Raw genomic sequence first — 25,073 nt, forward strand, 5'->3', positions numbered from 1 at the left:
CAAGTGTCTAAGTTGATATTTCCTCAGTTCACAATATATTCTAATTTTTAGACTGAGTCAAACACCATGCCTTGTTTCCTGTTATTTCTTAACTTCTCCTCTGACCCTCACCTCTCTCCACAACAGTCTCTAAAGCAGTGGTTCTCAAATGTGGGTGTATGTCAGCCTCCCGGGGAGACCTGAGGAAGAACACAGAGGCCCAGCTTTATGGAAGGACAGGGCCTGGGCATTTGTGTTCTCACCTATTCCACAGGTGGTTCTGATACCTGTTGCTCTAATGTAGTTTACATAGGTCTCTAAATGTGCACACACCCTTATGAATTAAGTATGCATGCACTTGTGTATATTTGGGTTTTTAAACAGCATTAATGGCGTTGAACTAGAAACATTATTGTTTCTTCCCTTTTTCAATTCAACATTATGATTTTGAGGGCCGGCCCGTGGCTCACTCGGGAGAGTGCAGTGCTGATAACACCAAGGCCCCGGGTTCGGATCCCATATACGGATGGCCGGTTTGCTCACTGGCTGAGTGTGGTGCTGACAACACCAAGTCAAGGGTTAAGATCCCCTTACCGGTCATCTTTAAAAAAAAAAAAAAGAAAAAACATTATGATTTTGAGACTTATCCATGTTACGGAAGGAACATCTAATTTATTGGTTCTAAATGGTGCACAGCATTCCGTTGTGAGCGTGTCCGTACTTTAGTTATCCATCCTCCTATGCTGGACACAGGGACTGCCTCCAGCTCCTGTTTTATTTGATTACTGAATTAAAGTAAAGGGAAGAATGTGGATTGAAGTTTTCTCCTTGAAAACATGCCTGAGAAGCCTCCCTCTAAGCTGTCTTCCACCCAGGATGATCTAGAAGACGTGATGAGGGAGAGCACAGGACAGGAGGCAGGAGTTCTGGGCTCTAGTTCTGGGCCTCCAGTATCTCACTCTGGCACCTTGGGCAAGACACTACTCACTGGAGCCTCCTTTTCCACCTCTGTAAAATGAAAGTTGGTAAAGGTGATTACTATTTTATTTAGGGTAGGCTAACTGCTGTAATAAACAGATCCAAAACTGTATCGTGGGTCCTATGAATATTTTCTAGACGTATGTTTTCAACTCATGTAAATGGTCTGTATTACTTTCTTAGGGCTGCAGTAATAAATTGCCACAAAGTTGATGGCTTATAACAAGAGGTATTTATTCTCTCACCAATAGTCTGATATCAAGGTGTGCTGGCAGGGCTGTGCTCCCTTGGAGGCTCTAGGGGAGAACCCTTACTACCCTGTTCCAGCTTCTGGTGGCTTGTGGCTGTATAACTCCAGTCTCTTCCTCCATCTTCACGTGGCCTTCTCTATCTCCGTTCTTTTTTGTGTGTGTCTCTTATAATGACACTTGTAATCAGATTAAGGACCCACCTGAATATTCCAGCATGATTATATCAAGATCCTTTACTTAATTATATCTGCAAAGACCTTTTTTCCAAATAAGGTCACATTCACATTCACAGGCTCTGGGGAATAGGATGTGGGAATATATTTTGGGGGTCACACATACAACACACTACATGGTCCAAGTTAGTCCAGTTGGGGAAGGAGTCTGACTCACAGAGTCACTGAAGGGTCTAGAATGACACAGCCTATGCCATCTTTAACATGTGGCTTCTGATGATACCCCAGAACACAATGGACTTGAAGACAGTGGGAAGAAGAAAGAAAGAGCAAGAAATGGAGGGTCGGAGGGTTGGAGGTGTTGGTGATCAGGCCTGGAGGCTGAGCCCTGAACTCTGCCCACATTCCATTGGCGGGAAATCAGTCACATGGCCACACATAGTTGCAAAGGAGACTGGGAAGTGGAGTCTTCCCTGTATTTTTCTTGCTAATTTGTAGTTCTTTGTAGGCTGCCTATATAGCCCTTGCCACCAAATAACTCTTCCTAGCCTGGTATCTATATTCATACTCTGGCTTTGCAAAATCTGGCGTGCTGCTGGCTTTTATACAACCTGCAAGTTAAGAATGGCTTTTGTATTTTGTATATAGTTGGGGGGGGGGCAAGGCAAAAGAAGAAGAACATTTTGTGACATAAAAATTATATGAAATTCAATTTCAATGTCCACAAAGTTTTATGGGGACACAGCCATATTTATTCATTTACATATTGTCCCCTTTATACTCTGGTTTCTCTTCAGATTGTATAAATCTTTCGCCTTTTACATATTGTCCCCTTTGAGTAGTTGCAATGGACAGTGTTGGGAGGAAAATCTTTGCCTCTACCAGCTTAGGTTTGGTGGTTGTGGGGCTGTGAATTTATTTTTTTTTTCAAAAGATGACTGGTAAGGGCATCCTAACCCTTGACTTGGTGTTGTCAGCACCACACTATCCCAAGTGAGCGAACCGGCCATCCCTATATAGGATCCGAACCCGTGGCCTTGGTGTTATCAGCACCGCACTCTCCCAAGTGAGCCACAGGCCGGCTGGGAGATTGTGAATTTAACAGATAATAGACAGATTAATGGGAGAAAAGACAATGCTGAACAGCCAGAGACAGGGGTTTATATACCTGCCTACTAAGGCCTTCTATGGAAGAACAGATGACAGTTCTAAGCCATTACTCATTCAGGTGATAATGGTTGGTCTCCTTTCTAGCTATAAGCCTCCCAGAGAGAGAGGGTTTATGGCCACAGTATTTTTCAGGAGGGCCTGCTTAAATCAGCTAAGAAGTTTAGATGATGGTTTTTTTTTTTTTTTTTTTTAAAGATGACTAGTAAGGGGATCTCAACCCTTGACTTGGTGTTCTCAGCACCACACTCTCCCAAGTGAGCCACGGGCTGGCCCCTTAGATGAGGGGTTTTTTGCTGTTGTTTTTTTGTTTTTGGGTTTTTTTCACCAGGTGTATGCTGTTTGTTCAGGTGTTTTTAGCTTAATCTTTATGCCACTGAAGTGCATTTTGGATTCTTAAACTGTGTGGCCCAAAATAGTTCCTCTCCGGTCATTTATGGAAAGAAGCAAGCATTTGTCGCCCCCTGGCTTAGAGCCTGGATTTTGCCCAGACTGCTTGGGCTTGAATCTACTTACCCATCTATAAAATAAGGATGAGACCAGCACTAACCTTGTAGAGCTGTGGGATTAAATGGGTTAACGCTTCTGAAGCACATGCAATGGTGCCTGGGGCCTAGTAAGAACTGTCAATAAAGTACAATATCCTTAATTGAAATGAAATCCTTAATTTTGATATAGCTGAATATTGTCATTCTCCCCTTATGATTTGTGCTTCTGGGGTTTCATTTAAGAAGTCTTTCAGCATGCATAGGTCACAAAGATTATCTCCCATATTTTTTCTATTATCTTCATGGTCTTACATTTCTTTAATCTACCTGGAATCCATTTTCGTACATGGCATATGTAGAAGATGCCGATGAGTGAGTCGGTCCTCCCCACACCACTCCTATCACTCCTGAATCCACCTTTGCCCATGACCTCGAAGCTCCCTGATCATGGATCTCTGTGCACAGAGATCTGCTTCTGTGCTTTCTCTTTACTTCCTTTGGTCTATTTGTCTGGACCTGCCCTGATTCCATGCTGTTTTTACCACTAAGGCTGGAATGGAGGCTCCCAGAGGGCAGGGAAGGTTGTTTTATTCACTGAGGCATCCCAACTGCTGAGAACAGTGCCTGGCACACAAGAGATGGACAGTAAATACATAGAGAATGAATGTCTTTGTGAAATGTCTTAATGCCAGATAAGATGAGCCATGATTTATTTCATCACCCACTTCTGATACATTTATTATTTTTCAGGGGATTCTGTACCCAAGAACCACTGTCCTTCCTGGGCCCAAGAGGAATGATTCAGGCAGATCAGAAAAATGATGTGGATTTGGTCTCCTGACCTTCCTGGGGTCCATATCGTAGAATTTTCTAGGCCTGGGGCTGGAATGTCCCAGGGGACACTGGAAGAGCTTCCCCAGGCCAGGGCCCAGGAGGAACTGACTCACACAGTTTCCCAGCACAAGTCACTCAGCTCGGGAGCCAGTAGGGCAGGCCACAGAAACCCTCCCACCTCAGGGGAAAGCTGCCTTCTTCAGGAAGACTCACCTCACTCCCCTCCTACTCCCCCCCCACCCATCCTTCCCCACCTCTCTCCAGGTATCTTGAAAGAACACCAAATAAATTCATCTTCAAATCCCCAACCCCAGGGCAGAACCTGACATCCATTAGGAATCTAGTAAATTCCTAATTTTTTGAGTGCTTGAATGTTGAAACCTATCAACTTGATCTTCATACTGATTCTTTTAGCCCAGTAGTTCTTGACTACAGTTTTGACTACACTTTGGAATCACCGGAATAGCTCTTCAAAATGCCTCATGCCTGGTTCTCATCACAGAAATTGCAGTTTAGTTGCTCTGAGATTCAGTTTGGGACTCAGAATGTCCAAGATCTCCCTGGGTGATTTTAATGTGCAGCCAAGTCTAAAAGCCTCTGCTTTACTCTGTCCCTGAAACCCCTATTGACCTTTGCCAGCTGTGGACCCTCAACCTCTCTGAGCCTCAATAATCTGGGCCGTAAAATGTTTAATAATATGTACTTGTGGCCTCGCTACTTAAGGTGTGCTCTGTGGACCCACAGCCTTGACACCCCAGTCCTACAGAACAGAGCCCACATTTTAACAAGCTCTCTGGTGAATTGCTTGCATATTAAAGCTTGAGAAGCACTGTTTTAGGGGACTTTGAAGATTGACTGATGTAATGAATATTATAATTACATAATGAATTATGTATAATGAATATAACAGAATCTGGCATGTAACAGGCACTCTCTATGTAGTCACTGAATGAATAACCCATTGATTTAAATGTGATTGTTCCCACTCTTACTGGGGCCACTCAGCTCCTGGCTGAGGCTCCCCAAAATTTGATACCAAACTGACAGGTCTGGCTGCCTGCTCCCAGACAAAAAATAACAACCCAAAAGTCAAATGTTGGTAAAAATGGAAGTCAGCTTTTATTCAGGAGTACCAGTGACCTCAGGAGAGATGTTGGGCTAACCCATCTCTTTGGCAAACCTGAAGGGGAAAGGCCAGGCTAAAGCCATCTCAAAGACTTAGGTTTACTGAGGGGCTTTTAAAGAGGAGGATGAGGGAATGGAAGTTGGAAAAATGAAAAGCAGGAGGGAGGGGCACGTGAGCAGCAAGCGTTTCGTGCAAGGTCTCAGGTGCAAAGTCTCGCCAAGACTCTGTCTGGTTTTTGCTCCCATCTTTGCTGTTATCTCAGCTACTGGGTAGTATGTGCAAGTCTGCAGCTTCAGGCTGGCTGGAAAACAACTTTATATTCATGTAAATAATATCATCTTACCCCGTAACCAAGGTTCAAAATATCAAATAACCATGGGAAAAGATGGAATTCAGAGAAATATATGCCAAGAAAAAAACTGTGTCTTTTTAAAATTTGCCTCCAGCCCATGCAGTTTTAGGTCCCAATATGGCATCAGTCCTGCTCACTCCAATACCACTTTACACAAGAGGAAACAAAGGCTCAGATGGCTATTAGGTCTGCTGGTCAAACTATAAAATGCTGGGGAACTGGGCATGGTGTTTGGGAGAGGGCAGAAAAGGGAGGTTCCCAGAGACTCAAAGGCCAGTACGTAAAATTGCACCATGGGATATTCCGGAAGGGAGGGCTGTTATCTATCGTAATGTCATGCAGATAAATGTAGTTTAGCTTCCAGAGACCAAGGGGGTCCAAGTCTTAGGCCCCACTGACAACATTTACATATCAAAGACAAAGGTGCTCACCCTCGCTTTGCATCTGTCCACAGATATTCATGATGCCCTACTATGTGCTTGGTGCTGGGCAAGACAGAGATGGACCCATTTCTGGTGAAGCCGACAGTGACAGTTTATTTATTTATTTTTATTTTATTTTATTTTATTTTTTAATTTTTTTTGTCTTTTTTGTGACCGGCACTCAGCCAGTGAGCGCACCGGCCATTCCTATATAGGATCCGAACCCGCGGCGGGAGCGTTGCTGCACTCCCAGCGCCGCACTCTTTTGAGTGCGCCACGGGCTCGGCCCCGACAGTGACAGTTTAAAATCTACAAAGGGGAATACATGCTTTGAGGGAAACAAAGGACTGAGATAAGGACTGAGAGGAGGGAGAAAGACTTATAAGATCAAGTGATTGGGGAAGACTCCTAAAGAGACAATATATAAGGTAAGATCTGAAGAGTACAAGGAAAATTGGAAGATTTTGAAATTAGCGAAGGAGACTACTGGCTATCCTTTCAGTGACATGCTGGAGCCCCAGGTATTATCTCGTTATGTGTAGTGTAAAGGCTCTTCTTAGCCCTTTAGACTATTTTACAACTCTGTACATTGCAGATAAAGGACAACAGTGCAAAGAATCCTTATCTATACACACGCAGACCGATTCTGTCCAGTGGAAGGACGCCTTTCCCCTGTGCAAAAGTCAGTTTTGCATCGTTTGCAAATTCATTTCAACATTTCTTCACGCCATATACATATGTACTTCTTTGTCCTCTCCTTTGAAGCAGTTGTGGCATCTGCCTGGCTCCCTCGCTAATAATTGTGTTAACTGAAATCTTTGACATACGTTTATTTTAAGTCTGCATGAGAGTCACAATTTTATCCTGTTTTAAAATGTATTCATTTAGGGCCGGCCTGTGGCTCACTTGGAAGAGTGTGGTGCTGATAACACCAAGGCCACAGGTTCAGATCCCTATATAGGGATGGCCGGTTCGCTCACTTGGGTGAGCGTGGTGCTGACAACATCAAGTCAAGGGTTAAGATCCCCTTACCGGTCATCTTTTTTTAAAAAGTAAAAAAATAAAATGTATTCATTTACAAGAATAAGTAGAAGTAAGTCCATGTTCTGGCAGGTAGAAAGTGCAAAGGTCCTGTGGCAGGATGGAGCTGCTTGTGGAAGGGAGGGAAGGTCAGCATGTGGGAGATGGGGAGGAGGGAAGGGATGTGCCAAGACCCAGCGTGAAGTCCCTATAAGGGAAAGCCACTGGAAGGTTTTAGTGAGAGGAGTAATGTGGTCTGATGGATGGTGTGACAGCTCTCTGGCTGCTGGGTGGAGGATGGATTTAGGGGGGCAGGAAGAGGACTAAGAGGATGGATGCATCTGGAGGCTGGAGCAGGAATCTGGGGTAAAGGTGACCAAGGCCTGGGTTTGGAGGGTTGAGGAGGTAGGCTGTTTCTGCTGAATAGCTAATGAATGGGGCTAAGTGCAGGCAAAAGTCTAAAAGCTCACTTGGGAGAGCGTGGTGCTGACAACACCAAGTCAAGGGTTAAGATCCCCTTACTGGTCATCTTTTAAAAAAATAATAATAAAGAAAGGAGATTGTGGCATCTAATTTCACTCATAGGCTTTTCAAGCAGTGCAGGTGTTGCAGGAAAGAAGCACAAGAGAAACCCTGCGGAGAGCTCCTCAGAGCGAAGGCTAGTGGTTAAAGGCATGAGGAGCTCTGCTGTGTGACATCAGGAAGTTATTTATTTATTTATTTATTTATTTATTTTAAAGATGACCGGTAAGGGGATCTTAACCCTTGACTTGTTGTTATCAGCACCACGCTTTCCCAAGTGAGCGAACCGGCCATCCCTATGTGGGATCTGAACCTGTGGCCTTGTTATCAGTACCACACTCTCCTGAGTGAGCCACAGGCCGGCCCCAAGTTACTTACTTATTTTGAGATACAGTTTCCTTAGCTATAAAATGGAGATGATAGATAGAAGAGCACTTACTTCAAAGAGTTGCTTGGATGACAGAATGAAATAAAGGATTATTCTGCCCTCAATATATGGCAGCTAGCATTATTTCCTAAAGAATAAAAAATGCCTTGGGCACATAAAAATAATCTTTGCATTGGTATAGCACCTAAAATATTTTTATACCTTAGGTATAGAGGTAGTGATGGAGTTCGGATGTGTTGTCCCCTCCAAAACTCATGTGGAAATTTGATCCCCAATGTGACAGTGTTGGAAACTGATTGAGTCATGGGGGCGGATCCCTCATGGATGGATTAATGCTCTCCCTGGGGGAGGGGGGATTAATGAGTGAGTTCTCTCTCTATTAGTTCCCACCAGAGCTCGTTGCTTAAAAAGACCCTGGCACCTTCTCTCTTGCTTCCTCTCTCTTGCTTCCTCTCGCCATGTGATCTGCTTGTACCCACCGGCTGCCTTCCACTTTCTGCCATGAGTAGAAGCAGCCTGAGGCCCGTGCCAGATGCAGCTGTCCCAGAATCGTAAGCCAAATAAACCTCTTTTCCTTATAAATTGCCCAGCCTCAGGTATTTCTGTTATAGCAACACAAAATGGACTAAAACAGGTGGGATACAAGGTAAGTATCTGTTTTAGTTTCCTGTGGCTGCTATAACAACACAACAAAGAACTGGGGTTTAAAACTAAAGAGAATTTACTTTCTCACGGTTCTGGAGGCCAGAAGTTCAAAATCGAGGTGTGGGCAGCATTGATTCCTTCTGAAGGCTCTGAGGGAGAATACGTTCTGTCTCTCTCCCTGCTTTGGGCGCCTGCCAGCAACCCATGGTTTGTAGCCACATCCCAATCTTGTCCCTCTTTGCATGGCCTTCTCCCTTTCACTTTTCTTTTTCTTTTTTGATGGCTGGCCAGTATGGATATCTGCACCCTTGACCTTGGTGTTATAATACCGGGCTCTAACCAACTGAGCTAACCGGCCAGCCCCCCTTCACTTTTCTTCTTTTTTTAGCAGCTGGCCAGTACAGGATCCGAACCCATTACAAGGTTGCTGTCTAGCTCCTTCATTTTTCTTATAATGATTGGGTTTAGGGCCTAATCCAGGATGATCTAATCTCAAGATGCTTAACTTAATTACACCTGCCAAGACCCTTTTTCCAAACAGGGCCACCTACACTCACAGGTTCTAAGTGGACGTACCTTTTAGGGAGTCCCAGTCAACCCACTGAAGGATCCATATTTATGTGTTTCTTCATGCAATGAGCCAACTTCACCAATCTCATCTGCTAAATAGCCCATGTTCTCCCCACTGATTTGTGATGTCACCTTTTTCAGATACCAAGTTTATATTTGTAGCCTATGTCTGGGCTCTGCATTCTATTCCATTTGTCCGCTTGCTTTTTCTGCTACTACCACATTGTTTTTACTCCTGTGATTTTGTAATATGTCTTAGTATTTGGTAGAGCAAGTTCCCATCTTAGTTCCGTGTTTTCAAAAATGCTTTATTTTTTCTCAATCGGCTTTATTACAATTCTAGAATTGGGCTACACGTTATTCCATAAAGTAGAATAAGTGTCTCCACCTTAATTTTTTAAGGATCTTGATTTTCCATATACATTTTAGAATCAATTTATGAAACTCCCCCTCCAAAAAAAATCCTTTGGAGTCCTAATGACTTTATAGATTAATATGGAGACAATAGACATTTTTAAGACATTAAGTCAGTCCATCCATGAACCTGCTACATCCCTCTATTCAGGGCTACTTTTATATCCTTTAATACAATCATAATAGTGTGCACTCTTTCTTAGGGTAATTAGAAGGAAGAGCATGCTACAATTTATAAATGCACATTTAAATATATCCCTCTCCCTAGAGTCATATTATCTATCCTTTACAGAAAAGAGAACTGAGGCTGAGAAGGGTGAAGGAATGAGCCCCAGCTCCCTGACACACAACAGTGACACAGCTGAGACTAGGTCCCCAGTCTAGCCCCTCGTAGGCATGTGGCTTGTATACTGGGTACCACCCTCTTTGCCCTCTGGCCCAGTAGTGGACAGATCTGTTGGCATTCAATCTCTCGCTGACAAAGCTAGGCAGTCCAAGCACAGCCTCTGGGCCAGGATGAGGGTGAGCCCCTCGGCCACTGGTAGGCTGCCACACAGAGGCAGAGGACCAGCATGGAAATGAACAGGCAGTGGGAGGCCATGTTTGCCATCTTTGCCTCCAGCCCCAGCAGGGGTGCATAGAAGTTCACCAGGTCCAGGCTGCATAGGAGCAGGAGCAGGAGCAGGAACTGCCAGAGGCTTCTGCCCAGCCAGCTCCCATCCTGCAGGGCATCACCCCTACAGCTGGAGGTGGAGGAGCACGGTAGGGGGCCTTCATGATGGAAGGTTGTGCACAGGCTCTCTCCCTGGGGGCATGGGGCTGCCCTCACCCCACAAGCCCCTATTAACTGACCCACTAGACCAAGTGCCCCGTCATTTGGGACAGGTGGTTTTGCAACAATCAATGACAGCAAAAAAGATTGGGATGTGAGCTCATGTCAAAGAGAGGGCATTATTTCTTTGACTGGCAAGGCAATCATCCATTAAAAATGAAATTGTAATGTCCTGGTTTGGGCCCACTGTATTCATGTCCTCATCTGACAAATGTGACTCAGAGTCTTCTGTATGCTAGGCACTGCATGGGGCTCAGCCCACAGGGAACAGGCCATACTCTTTGCCAACATGTAGCTTCCAGTCTAGTAGGGGAGATGGACGTTTAACAGCATCAGGATGAAACTTACCTTACTCAGCTCCTCTCTTGCCCTCCCGCCTCCTCCGTTCTCCTCCTCAGGTCACCTAACCTTCCACCAGGTTAGAGTTTGCACCTCTGGTTTTACCTGGCAGGAGAGAATATCTACCCTTCAGGTATTTGAGCAAAACTTTGGACCCTTTTCTGCTGTTTAGTAGAAGTTCCATTCCTAAAAATAGTATTGATGGAGGATCATTTGTAAATGAAGTCAATCCATTTTTTTCCAGAGTCTGGATTTTATTTTTGGATTAAACTGGCAATCAATGATCATGTAATCCAACCCCTTTGTTTTGGCTTCTTGTAAACAGCTCATATGGACTGGCATGTTACATGAGTTCTTCGGTCTGCATTGAGCGTACACAGCCACTGTGTGTTCACTGTGGGATGGCGTTCCAGGCATCGTCGGCTGCATCCCACTCTGGCTCCTTCAGGAGGATCCCCAGGGAGAAATGACTTTCAAGCCTTATTTCAGGGAGAGTGGACTCCTTCTGGCCATTGATTTCTTTTTATTATGTGGATATCGTGAATCATGTTACTAACCATATTCATCTTTTCTGTTTGGCTACACAGAGGATCAGAACCAAATGGGAGGACTGCTACTGGCATAAACACAGAGATCTCTAATGTGTATTTTGGATGTGATCCCACCTCTGACTTCATCTTATTTCCCCTCCCATAATTCCTTACTTTTTTCTTTTTTGGGGGGCTGCTGACCTTGTCCTTGGTGTTATAATCCTGTGCTCTAACCAATTGAGCTAACCAGCCAGCCCCCTTATGTTTTTCTTATGAGTTGCATACATCTTGGTATGTAGCCTTAGACCTGTTCTCGGAAGGAGAAAGAATAGAGTTAACCCCATACGTGAATCCAAATCTACATATATAAATTAAACTATCCCTTCTAAAAGGAACACCATCTACCCAATATCCCAGAATGGATATCCTGGCTCCCATCCTCACTGCTTCCTCTCTTAACCCCACCTCAGCTCATATAAATAGTCTCCAGAACCTGTCCATCCTCACCATCTCCTGATTTGGCCCCTTCTTCTGCATATTCACATCAGTGCCCTCTTCCAGGTCACCACACTGATGGCTTACATGGAGTAGTGAAAAGTCCTTCTACCCTAGCCCCACCTTCTGGCCGGCTTCTCCCCATCCAGCTTAGTGTCATTCATCTAAAATGCACAGGTGCTGAAATGCCTTCGCCTTGTTCCATTGCCCTCAGGATGAAGCAACAACCCCTAAGACTCTAGGCTCAGATCTGAACTCTACCTATCTTCCTAAACTGGCCTCCTGTCACTGTCCCCTATTCTTTGGCCACATCAAACCACAGTTAGCCCACTCTGCCTTTCCACATGTTGTTCTGCTGCCTGGAAATCTGCCCTTTTTGGCCGAGAAATAAAAATCCTTTGAGGCCCAATTCAAATGATACCTCTTTGCTAGAGTCTTCCCAGGTTATCCTGTTCACAACTCAGGGGGAAGCCACCAGTTTTTTTGCACGGCCTCCATTTCATAGCTATGACATAGGCAGATTGATCTCTTTCAGGGCAGGAGCCTCAGCCTCACTCCCATGACACAGAGCCCTGTATAGAGCTAGGCGTAGCAGACTCAGTCCACATTTGTTGAATGAATGAATGAATCCTCATTTGACAGACAGGGACACTATGGCCTAAGGCAATCACCCAATGAAATATATGCACAACTGGCATGACAGTGCAGGTCTTTTGATGCTATCTTCTCTCTTGACTGCAAAGAAAAAACTCCTCTGAGGGAGAATAGTTTGTCTAGCACTTTTAGTGGCATTGCTTGTTTCTTTTTAAATCTTCATCACAATTTTAGTCATATTTGGTCTGTGAGAGTGGCCATCTTGTTCTCCTCTGTATTCCTGCAGCCTGATACAGCATCTGGCACAAAGCAGGTCTTCAGTTAGAATTTCTTCCCAAGTGAATGAGTGGCTCAGGACCCCAAAGTTCCTTTTCTGATGAGCGGATTATTGTACCTGAGTCTGAGGTTGTGAAAACCCAGAGTCAGACAGACTTGAGCTCTGTCCTTCATTGTGTGACTTTTGTCAAGTTATTAACCTCTTGGTCTGAAGCTTAATTTTCTCTGTAAAAACGAGACAATACAAGGGTACTTCAAAAAAATATGTGGAAAACAGAGTTGAAAGATAATGTGACTCTTTCCATGAAGTTTTTGAAGTACTCTCATATAGGTCATAGTTCCTTGTCTGCAAGTCTGAAATTTAAAGAAACTTCTTAAATAATTTGGCAGCAAAAACCAAACTAAACTGAATTGTGTAGACAGCAAAGTCAGCCTTGAACTGATGTGAGGCTATTTATATGTATCCCACTCTATATGCATATTCGTGTTCTTTACAGAAATACTAATGCAATTCATTAAAGAACGCTGGGAGGATTATATAATATACAGTGTGTGCACCATATTGCATTATATTACCTTTCTAAAACTAAAAAAAAAAAATTGCTGAACTTTGAAATGCATCTGGCCCCAAAGATTTCCAGTAAGGGATTGAGGACCTATCAGTGCTGCCTCTCAGGGACAGTATGAGGACTGAGTGAGAGAGTATTTCTCAGATAACAGTGGGAGCAAAGGCCAGCCCCAGAATCAAAGGAGGAGGTAGGATGGGATTGAGGAAGCGGAGGTTGATACATGAGAGCGTGCAGCGGTGAGGATGGAGAAATAGTCATTTAGGGCAGAGTCTTCGATGGCAGCCTCAGGAGTCCTGAGCAAACAACGGAGAGAGAGGGAAGAGGGGGCATGGGAAGTAACCAGATGAGATTTGATTCTTAGATTTGGAGGGGGCAAGCATGGAGGCGGGGAAAGTTAGGAGCCTCCGAGCACAGGGGAGCTCAGGTAGAGATCAGGAAGGGCCCTTCCTTACATGCTGGTCTGGAAAGCAGGGAGGGCTGGGCCCTTCAGCCCACGAGCCAGGCTCCCTAAGGCTGCGCAGCTGGACGCATGACCCCAGGTTGTGAGACGGTTTTGCAGACTTGGGGTGCCCCTCGCGGTATCAGAGATCCTCAGAACCAAGCACGGGCCACTGCAGCTGGATACTGGGAGGAACGGCCGACATAGGACTTGAGGGAGAAGTGCCCGAAATCAATGGGCAAACTGGTGTCACGGAAAAAGCACTGGGCTGGGAGCCAGGAACTAGGGTTTGTCTTTTCATTCTACGGCTGGTGAGAGCGGTGCGACTCGTTTCGCCCCGCTGAGCCTGCTTCTGTACGTGCCAAATGGCAACCACGCTGAGCTACTGTGACACCGAAATGGGCTGCCATGGGTGAAAGCTCTGGAACTGAAACCCACAGTGGGGTTATTCCATTCCAGAAGTGACTACATTTCACGTGGATAGAAGCGACGCGGCCATTTTCCCTCATCATCATTAATTATGGCTGCTGCGGAACGCCGTAGATTAGTCGCACTCCAAACGCTTAGCCCGCGTCCCCACGGCTTTTCACTAGGTTTGAACACAACCACTCGCCGTAGAGCCTCTAATTTGTGTCTCTGAAGCTGACGTCCACCTTCCATCTCGGAAAGAGCGATAGGCGGAGAAGAGCGTGCGTGAAAATGGCGCCCGGTACGCGGCCCGCGACCCGACGTCCGCTGCGGGCGCGCGCTCGCACGCCGGAAGGGGCGGAGCCAACCCGGCTTTATATATCGTTAGCCGGGCCGGAGCCGACCTCTGTTGGCGGCGTTTGACGGTGAGATGGTGAGTGGTGTGGTGGCTTCTCTCTCCTCGTCCTGCCGCTGGCATGGCTGAATCCGCGGCGCATCGCTGCCATCTCGGCTTGGCTGGCGCTGGGGATATGCTCTAGGAGCACGAGGGATGCAGGGGAGTCCGCAGTTAGGCCTATTTTCTGGAAACTCGCAAGGCTTATGCAGGATTGGCTTTGGGCCTGCGGGTCGACTGGAGAGATGCCTTGGGGCGGGACCAGGCCCCGAGAAGCTCTACGCTTTCAAAGTCGTGGGTCGTTTCTGGGACTCGACCTTAACAATTTTAACGCTAATGGAGACAGGGCCCATGAGCAGTTTTCCTGGCCAGGCCCTTGAGTGGGGCGCTAGGCGCCATTCTTGTTAAACTGGAAGGAAAGCATGCGGGAGCGGAGATTTTGAGCGAGGGCTGCTAAGGGCCCATTTGAAATATCTGGGGCGGTTGGTGCAGCTCGTACGGCCTCTGGAGTTCCCGAAACCACAGATGATGAACCTATTGACGGGCGGACAGAAACTGTGTGCTGATTGTCATGTTCTGATTTGGCTCTGTGGAGTTCTAGTGGCCTACGTGTTAGTCCAGCTCCTGTCTCGGGAGCTGGAGAAGCCTATAGACCAGTATCAGCTACCCAGCTGTTTGTCCCATAAGTGCTTTTAGTGGCCAGAATTTTGCTGACTTTTCCTGTAAGTCACCTGTTAAGCGATTTTTAATGCTGGTACTTGATGTGTTTTTATCTGGTGTTACAGTGGATGGCTGATTTTCTTATGAGAGAAAATAAAGGATCAATGTAGGTTTTGTTGAATACTGCCTTCTGAATGTGTGATCATGGAAAATGAGCTTAACCCACCACGTAGTCCTATTTGGGCTTGCTAGATGTATAGTCAGGATGAGAATGCTTAGAGCCTAGGCAGTTGGGAACCATTAAATAAGCTGCTTTGGTTTGGTTGCTAATATTGGTTATTTTTTTCCTAGTCTCACAGGAAGTTCTCTGCTCCCAGACATGGGTCTCTGGGCTTCTTGCCTCGGAAGCGCAGCAGCAGGCATCGTGGGAAGGTGAAGAGCTTCCCCAAGGATGACGCTTCGAAGCCGGTCCACCTCACAGCCTTCCTTGGCTATAAGGCTGGCATGACCCACATCGTGCGGGAAGTTGATAGGCCAGGATCTAGTACGTACATCTCCGTGTTGGGGGGGATAGGAGTTGAAGGTGGAGAAAAACTGGATAGGTGTAATCAAACTGGCAGAAGAGGGCAGATTTTTAAGGGAAACCTGTAGGTTGTCAGAACCTCTGATAGCAGAACAGGAATGTTAAATTTTAGGACTGATTGATACAACAAGGCTGCAGATTGCTGACACTGCTTGCTGTAATGGAGTATTGAAGTCAGGGAGCATGTGAGTTAATTTGCCTAGAGTTTGGGTGATTTGATCTGCTGAGGCTGGAGTAGAAACCACCTTAATGTTTTAGTGGCTCACATGACTGAACCTCATCTAAAAAGCTTGAATAATAATCACTTACTTACCTGGGTTGTGAAGTTGAAAGTAGAAGAATTGCTAAGTAGAACAGAACCGTGGTGATACTATAGTCTACAGTGAGCCAGACTTAAGGCTATTACCTCACTGTAGCCAATTTTTGTTCTAGGGGTTTCTGATCAAAGAGAATTGAAGGCAGATTAATTGCCTAGGGTCCTGATATTTTTTAAGTTAAAAAATGTAAACATTTTGTGATGAGTATGTTAATTACTCTTATTTTATCATCACACATTGTATACATACATTGATAGTCAACTCCATACCCAAGTATGTATATAATCCAGACTTTTAAGTAAAGTGTAAACGCATGCAGAGCGAAAAGTAAGCAGTAAGGATAGTTGTGGGAACACAGACTGCTGATGTGGGCCTCTGTTTTGCAAGCTTCCTGCTGTCTGAAGCAGGTTGTCCTCTTGGCCTAATGGGCAGTTGGTATTTTTCTTCAAAACACTGCAGCCCCTTGGTTGGGGGCTCTTGTCAGTTCAGTCAAGTCTGACTACCTATTTTCTTTGCAGAGGTAAACAAGAAGGAGGTTGTGGAAGCTGTGACCATTGTGGAGACACCACCCATGGTGGTGGTAGGCATTGTGGGCTACGTGGAAACTCCTCGAGGCCTCCGGACCTTCAAGACCATCTTTGCTGAGCATATCAGTGATGAGTGCAAAAGGCGCTTCTACAAGAACTGGTAAGGGGTGGGGAGGAGGAGGAGGGAGAGGCCATGCAGTCCTTAGTGTAGGGACCGGGGAGCGGGAAGTACACTGTACAGGGCCTCTGAGCTCTTTAGCAAGGGAGGAGCTGCTTTGTTCTCTCGTTTAGTTGCCTATAAATCAGAAAAATATCTGGGGACAGACCTTGAGCAACCGTTGGTTTCTTAGCTTGGAGCTGACACCTTCAGTCTGTTAAGCCTAGTGGGTGTTGGCTGAGGACCTAGTATTTATTCCCTTGGTTGCTGAGTCCAAAAAGGAACCAGGAGAGATGAGCAGGATATTTCCAGCTCAATAGGGGTGGCAAGGGCCTTTGGCCCTGACTTGAGTTTCCCATTTTCTGTATTACTGTGAGAATGGTGCTCCCCCAGGGCAGAGAAGGGAGCTTTCCAGCACCTTGGAGCAAAAATTTATGTTGTGAATGTTTGTGACATATATTAACCTGTGGACCTCTGCTCAGCTCCGCTCGGCCCTGCCCGATGAGCTCCATCCAGGCTCCGCTTGCCAGTGGAAAAGGCTCCTTAGAAGCTGGCAATGAGCCCCATCCCCACGTGGTGCCAGTGCGTCTTCCGCTCACCCCTCCTTGGAGGGCTGATGAAGGCCTGCACCCGGTCCCCTCCCCAACTCTGCTCTGCTCCTGAAGGCATAAATCTAAGAAGAAGGCCTTCACCAAATACTGCAAGAAATGGCAGGATGAAGATGGCAAGAAGCAGCTGGAGAAGGACTTTAGCAGCATGAAGAAGTACTGCCAGGTCATCCGCATCATTGCCCACACCCAGGTAAGCACTCACCAGTGTGCCAAAGAGGAGGGCAACTTTCCCTGCCACTTCATGTCGTTGGAGGTGAGCTACGTGGTTATGTGAAGCTTTGAATATCAGGTCCTACCTTTTTGGGGGGTTTCGGTTACCTGGTTGGTCATCAGCTCACAGGGATTTTGTGCCAAGCTTCAGGATTCTGGTGGGGGTTGACTAGTTCAGGTTCTGTAACTCTTCCTGGTGGTGGAGATGCGTCAGCGAACAGCTTGTGGACAGCACAACCCAGCAGCTGCCTTTTCCCTGGCACCTGGTTAAGGACAGACCAGTGTCCAGTGCCCCTCACTTGTGGGTCGGCCTTTCCCTTGCCAGCAGAGGGCAGTGTGTCCCTTCTGGTTCTTAGGGAAGCCATACCCATTTCAGGAAAGTCCAACTCGTTGGTCTAACTGGTGACTCATTAGTATAGTGAAATGCTTTACCTGGTGACATGCTGGCTGGCTGGCATCCTTCAGACTACTTGTTATGAGATGAGTGTGCCCCTTCGTTGGCTTGGTTAGAATAGGTGACTCTTGGCCATTATCTAAGGTACACATCTGTGACTTGCTGTACTCAGTGTAGCCCCATGAAGTTGGGTATCAGTGTATTACCACAGGTTATAGTGCATTTCTGTCATTGAGATTTCTACGTGACATTACTGGGCTATCCTTAATTGAAAGCTTTGTGCTTAAAGGCATTTCCATAATTAATTATTAGAGGTTGTGCTCTTGGCTGCTATGCTGTTCTTTCTAAAAGCAGGCTTGTTAATAGAGCAGACTAGATGGCTAAGGTAAAACCATGGCACAACCCCAAAGGAACCGGCCAGAAGGATAGGAACGTTGGGCTGGTTGAGTCCCAGGATCTAGTTTAAGCTTGCCTGTCTTGATGTGTTAGCTCATCCTGATGGTGATTCAGGCACCAGAATTTAAAGGTGAGATGTTGTCATTAGCAAAAATTAAGGTACTTCATCTTGGTGAGGTTCATAGTGGCTTGCTGGGAGTTACCTACCTGTTGCCAAGTCCTTGACACCAGACCACATGCCCCAGCCTCTGTTCCCCTACCAGTGGAGGAGCATTTGAAGCTCGGAGTTAAGCTATGTCTGTTCCCGCTCAGATGCGCCTGCTTCCTCTACGCCAGAAGAAGGCCCACCTGATGGAGATCCAGGTGAATGGAGGCACTGTGGCCGAGAAACTGGACTGGGCCCGGGAGAGGCTAGAGCAGCAGGTCCCTGTGAACCAAGTGTTTGGGCAGGATGAGATGATCGACGTCATCGGGGTGACCAAGGGCAAAGGCTACAAAGGTGAGCTTTGCAGCAGCTCTAAGTTGCTATAGTTAACCTGGCGGGGGTTTGGTCTTAGGCCTAGCTCTGTTCAGTGATGAGGCCCTGGAATAAGCGCTGGGCACACGCTTGAGTCAGACTGTGGAAGTGTTCCTTGCTGCCTTCCTTTGAGAACAGCCCTGTGGTTAGAGGTGGCTGGGGTAGTGGGTAGGGGACAGCCTCTTGACATCCGCCTGAACCCTTAACTGTTGGCAGCCCACTGCAAAGTGCAACGGGGAACTTGGGATTTATGACATTCCCTTTTGCTTAAGCTGATGGATGCCTTAAAATGTGCATGGCTGTAATCTGGCTCAGGGCTACATCCCCAGGGCCTATTCTTAGGTCCACATTTAGAATATAAGATTTACATCTAGGCAGGTATACAACTTGATGGAAAATTTAAGAGGGTTGTTTTGGAGCTAACAGATTAAATACTTCCACCGCCATCCTTCAAATTTACCCAGTCTCATGGGTGGTGATTAATCTCGTATTTACTGTTGTATTAAGTATCACAAAAGAACTAAGGTTGGGCATTTACAGCAGGAAAGGGCCAGTGGGGCAAGTGCCAAGCCCCTGATGGTATGGTGACAGCATGCATCCATTCCAGGGGTCACCAGTCGCTGGCACACCAAGAAGCTGCCCCGCAAGACCCACCGAGGGCTGCGCAAGGTTGCCTGTATTGGAGCATGGCATCCTGCCCGTGTGGCCTTCTCTGTGGCACGGGCTGGGCAGAAAGGCTACCATCACCGCACTGAGATCAACAAGAAGGTGAGAGGTTCTGAGGCGGGCTCTCTGGGAGGAGAAAGGTGAGCCCATGGTTGGGAAGTGGGGGGGGTTTCCAGTCCCTGCCACACCTTCACTCTTGTTGGTGTATATATAGCTTCTGAGCATCACATGGACTTCAGTTTCAGTTGCTCATGTCTCATGGGGGACAGTTCTGACTCTTGTGTGTCAGGATGATTTGTAAGGTGCTATCCTCAAAGGTGACTCTGGTGAGGCAGGCCCTGACTGAGGATGAGAGCCTCGTCTGTCTTTTAGTCCTGATCCTGCCCCCAGGGAGGATTTTGAGAGGACTCCTTCCTTTCTCTCCCTTGTATAGCAGTAGCTTCCACTTAGGCCAGTCACCTTTCTGTGCTAAGCCTGGGATACCTTATCGTTGGGACTGAGGTCACTGCTGTTTTCCCGTAGAGCTTTGTAGGCCAGCTCACCAGCATGGGTATTTGTCCCTAACAATCATCTTTTGGCCCTTCCTCCACCCTGCCGCGATTTTGCCTTCCCCATTGTTTCTACTTAAGCACTTTCTGTTCAGATCTACAAGATTGGCCAGGGCTACCTTATAAAGGACGGCAAACTAATCAAGAACAACGCCTCCACCGACTATGACCTGTCTGACAAGAGCATCAACCCTCTGGTGAGTAATGGATACTGCTGTCCTGGGCCTGCAGAGGATTTCTGCCTCATTCTGCTTTAGAATCTGCCCCAGGACTCTTCTGTGGAGTGGGGGTCCTGGTGATGTTGGGGCCAGGCCGATTCATGGGGGTCTGTTGGCATAGTCATTAATTGATTCTTAAACAGCATCTAGATGTGTGCACCTTGTAATGGCATGTCTTGAGAAGTGGGGTTTTAGGCCCAGCTGTTCAGTGATGAGGCCCTGGAATGAGCGCTGGGCACAGCGCCCGAGTCAGACTGCGGAAGCATTCCTTGCTGCCTTCCTTCTGAGAACAGCCCTGGGGACAGGTGGCGGGGGAGAGTTGGGGATGACTTGAACCTGAAGTGGTCATCTGTGTGGAGTGGTTCCCTGTTAGTACCTCATGCTAGATCTCTGCTGACCTAATGGCCTTTTTTCCCAGGGTGGCTTTGTTCACTATGGTGAAGTGACCAATGACTTTGTCATGCTGAAAGGCTGTGTGGTGGGAACCAAGAAGCGAGTGCTCACCCTCCGCAAGGTGAGACTTGGGGGCCCTTCCTGGCTGAGGGTGGCCCTCTGGAATCTTGTGGCAAGGAGCTCATCCCTCCTGTGGAGCTGCACAGGGTCAGAGACCTCGGGCTGAGCCAGGGTAGGAGATGGAAAGAAAAGAGGATATTGGTGTTCCTTCACCAGCTTTGAAATCCTGGGAGGAGGAAATTCCCAGTCTGGCCTCTAGGGCTGTTTGCTTCTTGGTTGACATGTGTCCTTATCAGTCCAGTGGGCAGATTTAGGGTGAGGGCCATGAGACAGCGGTGGTTGGAGGGGGAAGGACTGGGCTTCAGGGGATCGTGTTACTGCTGTGACTTCTCAGATGACGGGCGCTGTGAACTGAGATGGCGCTGAGGGAAGCCTGTTTTCTCATACGTGTAACTAACTGCTCTCTCTTGGCCCACAGTCCTTGCTGGTGCAGACCAAACGGCGGGCTCTGGAGAAGATCGACCTGAAGTTCATCGACACCACCTCCAAGTTTGGACATGGCCGCTTCCAGACTGTGGAGGAGAAGAAAGCGTTCATGGTGAGTGCCTCCTATTCCGTGGCCTGCTTTGGTGCAGAAGGAAGCAACTGGGCTGGTTCTTGCAGGTCCTAAGAAAGGACTTACACCTGTGCTAGGGCTGTAAAGACTGGCCCAGGATCTTGGTCCCCTCCAGAGTGTGGGTGCCCCTGTTGTCCACCTGTCTTTGTCTGCCTCTAACCTTATGGACTGCATCTCTCTCCACAGGGACCACTTAAGAAAGACCGAATTGCAAAGGAAGAAGGAGCTTGATGTCAGGAACAGATCATACAGCTGGTGGGATCTCAATAAAAGTAATTTTACAGTGACATCTGCCTCTGACTTTTTCTCCAGGGAAGCAGCTAGGACTGGGGAGACAGATGGTGTTTACCTGTAGTGGCCTGAGGCTCCTTGGGCTCCCTAAAATTTGCTGCCCACCTTTTGTTAGCTATACTCGGTCTTTTTGACCCACCATCTACCTGGCCCCAGTGCCTGCCAGGCCTGGTTCTGCTCCTGAACTATTGACAGCCAGCCTGGGGCTGCTGGCTTTGTGCAAATGTGTTTGTCACCAGGGCGAGGCAGCTGGGTCTTTGCTGTATGAACGAGTTCTGTTTGCACAGCTTGAGGGTGATGCCAGGGCTGTGGAGAGGGGCAGGAGGCAAGGAAGGCTTGATGTTCTCTGATTCTGGCGGCGCTGATTGGCATGGGCATGGCATGCCAGACCGTGGGTCTGTTGTACATAAAAGTAATGTCACTTGCTTAATCCACACAGGGGGGTGGCTTTCAGTTAAGAATTGTTTGTTCTTTGTAACTTGCACCCAAGGTCTGGCACTGGGAGAGGGAGTCCTGTGCAGCACCTGGAATATTCCGCAGTGTTTATTTTGCGAAAAACCGATTATTTTAATCTGCTCACCTAGGTTCGTTATACTGGTTTACCCACCTGGAAACCTAATTGGGAACTTGTGTGCATTCTGCACTGGGGTCTGCCTTCTGGGACTTCGACTGGCAGCCCCCACTGGAGAGGCCTGCCCCTGTGCACGGGACATATCTAGTTGCATGTTGAGCACCTACTGCACTCAGGCTCTGGGGGCCAAGTATGCTGGTGAGCGAGCGGCTGGCTGTGCTGAAAAGGCATCCAAGTTTCTGATCTGGCCCCTCCAGCGCCATCCCTGGCATTCACAATGGGTCGCACTGCCCTTGCTTGGGCCCTTTCTGACACCCCATTCTTGCTCAAGCTGTCCCCAGGCTCTGCCTGGAGCAGGATCTGGAAACCATCTAGACATAGCCTAGCAAATGCCTTCCTTTTGGTGCCTTCTGTCATCTCCCCAGTTCCAGTCAAAGCTAGTCCCCTCTTACCCTTGCATATGCCTATGAGATGTGTTTTGTCAGCAGAGCCCATAGCTGGGACAGCTCTGATTGTGTCCCCTTGCCCAGCATTGTCTGGCAGTTCCAGTCACCTGGGTCCTAACTGTTTGAGCCACCTTTGCAGGCTCAGTATGTGCTGCTAGGCCAGAGAAGATGACCAGCTGGGGAGATGACCCAAGTTGTATCTCCGTTCCTTATGAGTATGGGGGTATGAATGGGCGAAGCCCTAAAATGTCCCAAGGTTATTAAGGTTGGTTCAAGAGGTTTAAAATTACATATGAGGGCTGGGTGGTTGCTCAGTTGGTTAGAGCTTGGTATTGGTAACACCCAAGCTACCAAAAGAAAAATTACATGTGGGTCCTGAGACAGGGAGTTGGGAGTGTGTGTATACAGCAGGAGCCTCTACCTGGAGCCTCACCCCATATGTCCGTCCTGCCCCTTTCAAGCTCAGATGTAGGGGAGCCCACTCTAGGCTCCTTCAGAACCCCTCTTTGTGTAACCCCTCCCATCTCCATTCCAGTACCTGCCAGCTGGAGTTGCATTTCAGATGGAGCCACCAGGGGGTGGGAGTGCACAGCACTGGCCCGACAGCTCCTGTGCTATGCGCTGTGGACAGGGTGGAGTCCCCTTCCCCATCAGAATCTCTGGATGCCCCACAGGGGTTCAAGTGCACAGCTGGAGGGGGTCAGGACATACTGACTCAAGGCCACCAGGCACCTCGGTGGAGAGCCAGGCATGACCTGGTCACCTGGTCTGCCCAGTCCGGGCTTCGCCTCTGTGGGAGCCTCTTGCCAGTCTCCCTGCTTCAGTCAGTTCCTGATGGGGACGCTGAGCTACGCAGGGGACCACCCCTTCCCCTTGCCCATCCCAGCTACCCTTGGCCTCCCCTTACCTTTAGGCTGGCCTTGGAGCCCAGGCCAGGGAGAAAGGTTCTGCTGGTCTGAGACATCCTGGTCAGGCCCGCTCCCTACCCAGGGCTCTGTACCCAGTTGTGGGTATGGCCAGGATGATTGGGGTTGTAGGGTTTAGAGAACGAAGTCCCCTAGGGGCAGTCTGTGGGCTTCCAGGCTGAGGACACAGAGGCATCCAGTACTATGGATGGACACACCTACAGGCCATGAGCAGAGGCTGGAGCCACACCCATGCATGCTCACATGTGTGACAAGCACACAGGAAGTCCTTGGGCAGGCTGCTTGATGTGAGCCGAGCCCTTGCTGTTGAACGTTCCCACATCCCCATCTTCCTTGTCAGCAGGGTGACAATGGGCACATCCAGAACAGTTCCAAGCCTCAGCGTCAAGTCCCAGCTTTGATTTCAGGATTGCCCTGGAAGGCAGACCCTATCCTGGAACAGACACAGCCATTGGAAGGAAACGGGGAAGCAGTGGCCGGCTACCTCAGTGGTGGCTGCGGAGTCCAAAAGAGGAGCACTGGCTTCTAGCAGGTGCGCAGAATGTCTGTGGTCACCATGGTGATGGAGGATCAGGGCTTCCTGGGCAGTGTGGAAATCTCAGCCACGTGTGGGGTCAGCTTCACTTGCCTGCACGGAAGCCCGAGTGCCTGCCCTGTACATGCCACACCATGGGGTGCTGGGGAACGGTGGTGAGCTCAGAGTCCCTGCTCGAGAAGCTTCTATTCCAGTGGAGGCAGGCCGGGAAACAAGACAGTTTTAGAAGTGATGACTCCTGTGAAGAGGTCCCAGGCCGCTGGGATACAGAGTGATGGGGGTTGGGGAGTGGCGGGTGGCCTCTCTGAGACCTGAAGGGTGTAAAGGATCCAGTCTGTGAAGCAGAGGGAGTGGCAGGAGTTCCCTGAAGGAGGACGGTGCCTGCCTTGTTCACTGCTGGGACCCAGTGCCTCTCTAGCTCAGCCTGGCATGTAGTAGGAGCTCAGGCGGTGTTTGTGTGGGTCCCTGCGTCTCTGGGCCTCACCCATGTTTGTGTGTGTGCCTGGGTGTCCCAGGGCGGCTGGGTCTCTGTCTCTCCACCCGTGCCTGTGCATGTTGCTGAGGGTGCATTTTGGTGCCTTTTGGCGTGTGCCTCCTGTCATACTTTCTTCTCACCAGAACCCCCAGACAGGCCTCACCGCAATCGTGCGGTGACAGAACAAGGAGTCTCATTCCATTCCTGAAAAAAAGAAAAAAGAAAATACCTGCTGGGAATTTCTGAGCAAGTGGGAACAGGGAGGTGGTGGCAGGAGCCACCACTGCCTTAAAAGGCACGATAGAACCAGTGACTTCGCTGAGCTCCCTGGAGATGGCCGAGGGGGGAGAGGGGCAGCCGGCTGCCACTTCCTGGGCTCACTCCAAAGTGCCCCTGGCCCCAGACCCTCATCAACAGCCTGGCTGGTGGGGGCGGGAGACGTGTGCCTGGCCCTCTGTCCCCTCCCCCGAGTGCCCAGCCCCAGCAGCCTCACCCTCCTCCCAGCAGTTCCCAGCAGGCAGCTACTTGTCTGAAGCTGCATGGGTCCCTCTGCTCTGTCCTCCACGCAATGTCCCATCTCTCAGCCTGGCACTCAGGGCCTGCCCACCTCTTTGACATCAAGACCCCTCCCGAGTCCAGCCTCCTGGCCAGTGCCCAGGAGCCCAAGTAGCTGTCCCTTCCCCTTCAGGAGCAGGCTCAGGAGCCCAGGCTAGAAAGCTGAGAGGAGAGGGGCTTGACCCACACCTCCTGG

General features: G+C 48.3%; 1 protein-coding gene and 4 non-coding genes across 5 annotated transcripts; all 5 read left to right on the plus strand.

Annotated features, from left to right (window-relative positions):
* The first annotated feature begins 14,221 nt into the window (after positions 1-14,221).
* On the plus strand, positions 14,222-21,365 carry RPL3 (ribosomal protein L3). Its single transcript, XM_063075138.1, has 10 exons — positions 14,222-14,244; positions 15,217-15,409; positions 16,284-16,452; positions 17,115-17,250; positions 18,373-18,559; positions 19,185-19,345; positions 19,887-19,988; positions 20,428-20,523; positions 20,941-21,060; positions 21,265-21,365. The coding sequence occupies exons 1-10, from the start codon at positions 14,242-14,244 to the stop codon at positions 21,307-21,309; spliced, it is 1,212 nt and encodes a 403-aa protein (XP_062931208.1). The 5' UTR covers positions 14,222-14,241; the 3' UTR covers positions 21,310-21,365.
* Positions 14,726-14,789, plus strand: LOC134361392 (small nucleolar RNA SNORD43). The gene has a single exon (XR_010021418.1). It is a non-coding gene; the product is annotated as a small nucleolar RNA SNORD43 (small nucleolar RNA).
* Positions 17,060-17,114, plus strand: LOC134361420 (small nucleolar RNA U82P). The gene has a single exon (XR_010021442.1). It is a non-coding gene; the product is annotated as a small nucleolar RNA U82P (small nucleolar RNA).
* Positions 18,625-18,716, plus strand: LOC134361416 (small nucleolar RNA U83B). Its single transcript, XR_010021439.1, has one exon. It is a non-coding gene; the product is annotated as a small nucleolar RNA U83B (small nucleolar RNA).
* LOC134361414 (small nucleolar RNA U83B) lies at positions 20,210-20,303 on the plus strand. Its single transcript, XR_010021438.1, has one exon. It is a non-coding gene; the product is annotated as a small nucleolar RNA U83B (small nucleolar RNA).
* Positions 21,366-25,073: the final 3,708 nt, after the last annotated feature.

Source organism: Cynocephalus volans, chromosome 12 (genome assembly GCF_027409185.1).
Source record: "Cynocephalus volans isolate mCynVol1 chromosome 12, mCynVol1.pri, whole genome shotgun sequence".
NCBI classification, from domain to species: domain Eukaryota; kingdom Metazoa; phylum Chordata; class Mammalia; order Dermoptera; family Cynocephalidae; genus Cynocephalus; species Cynocephalus volans.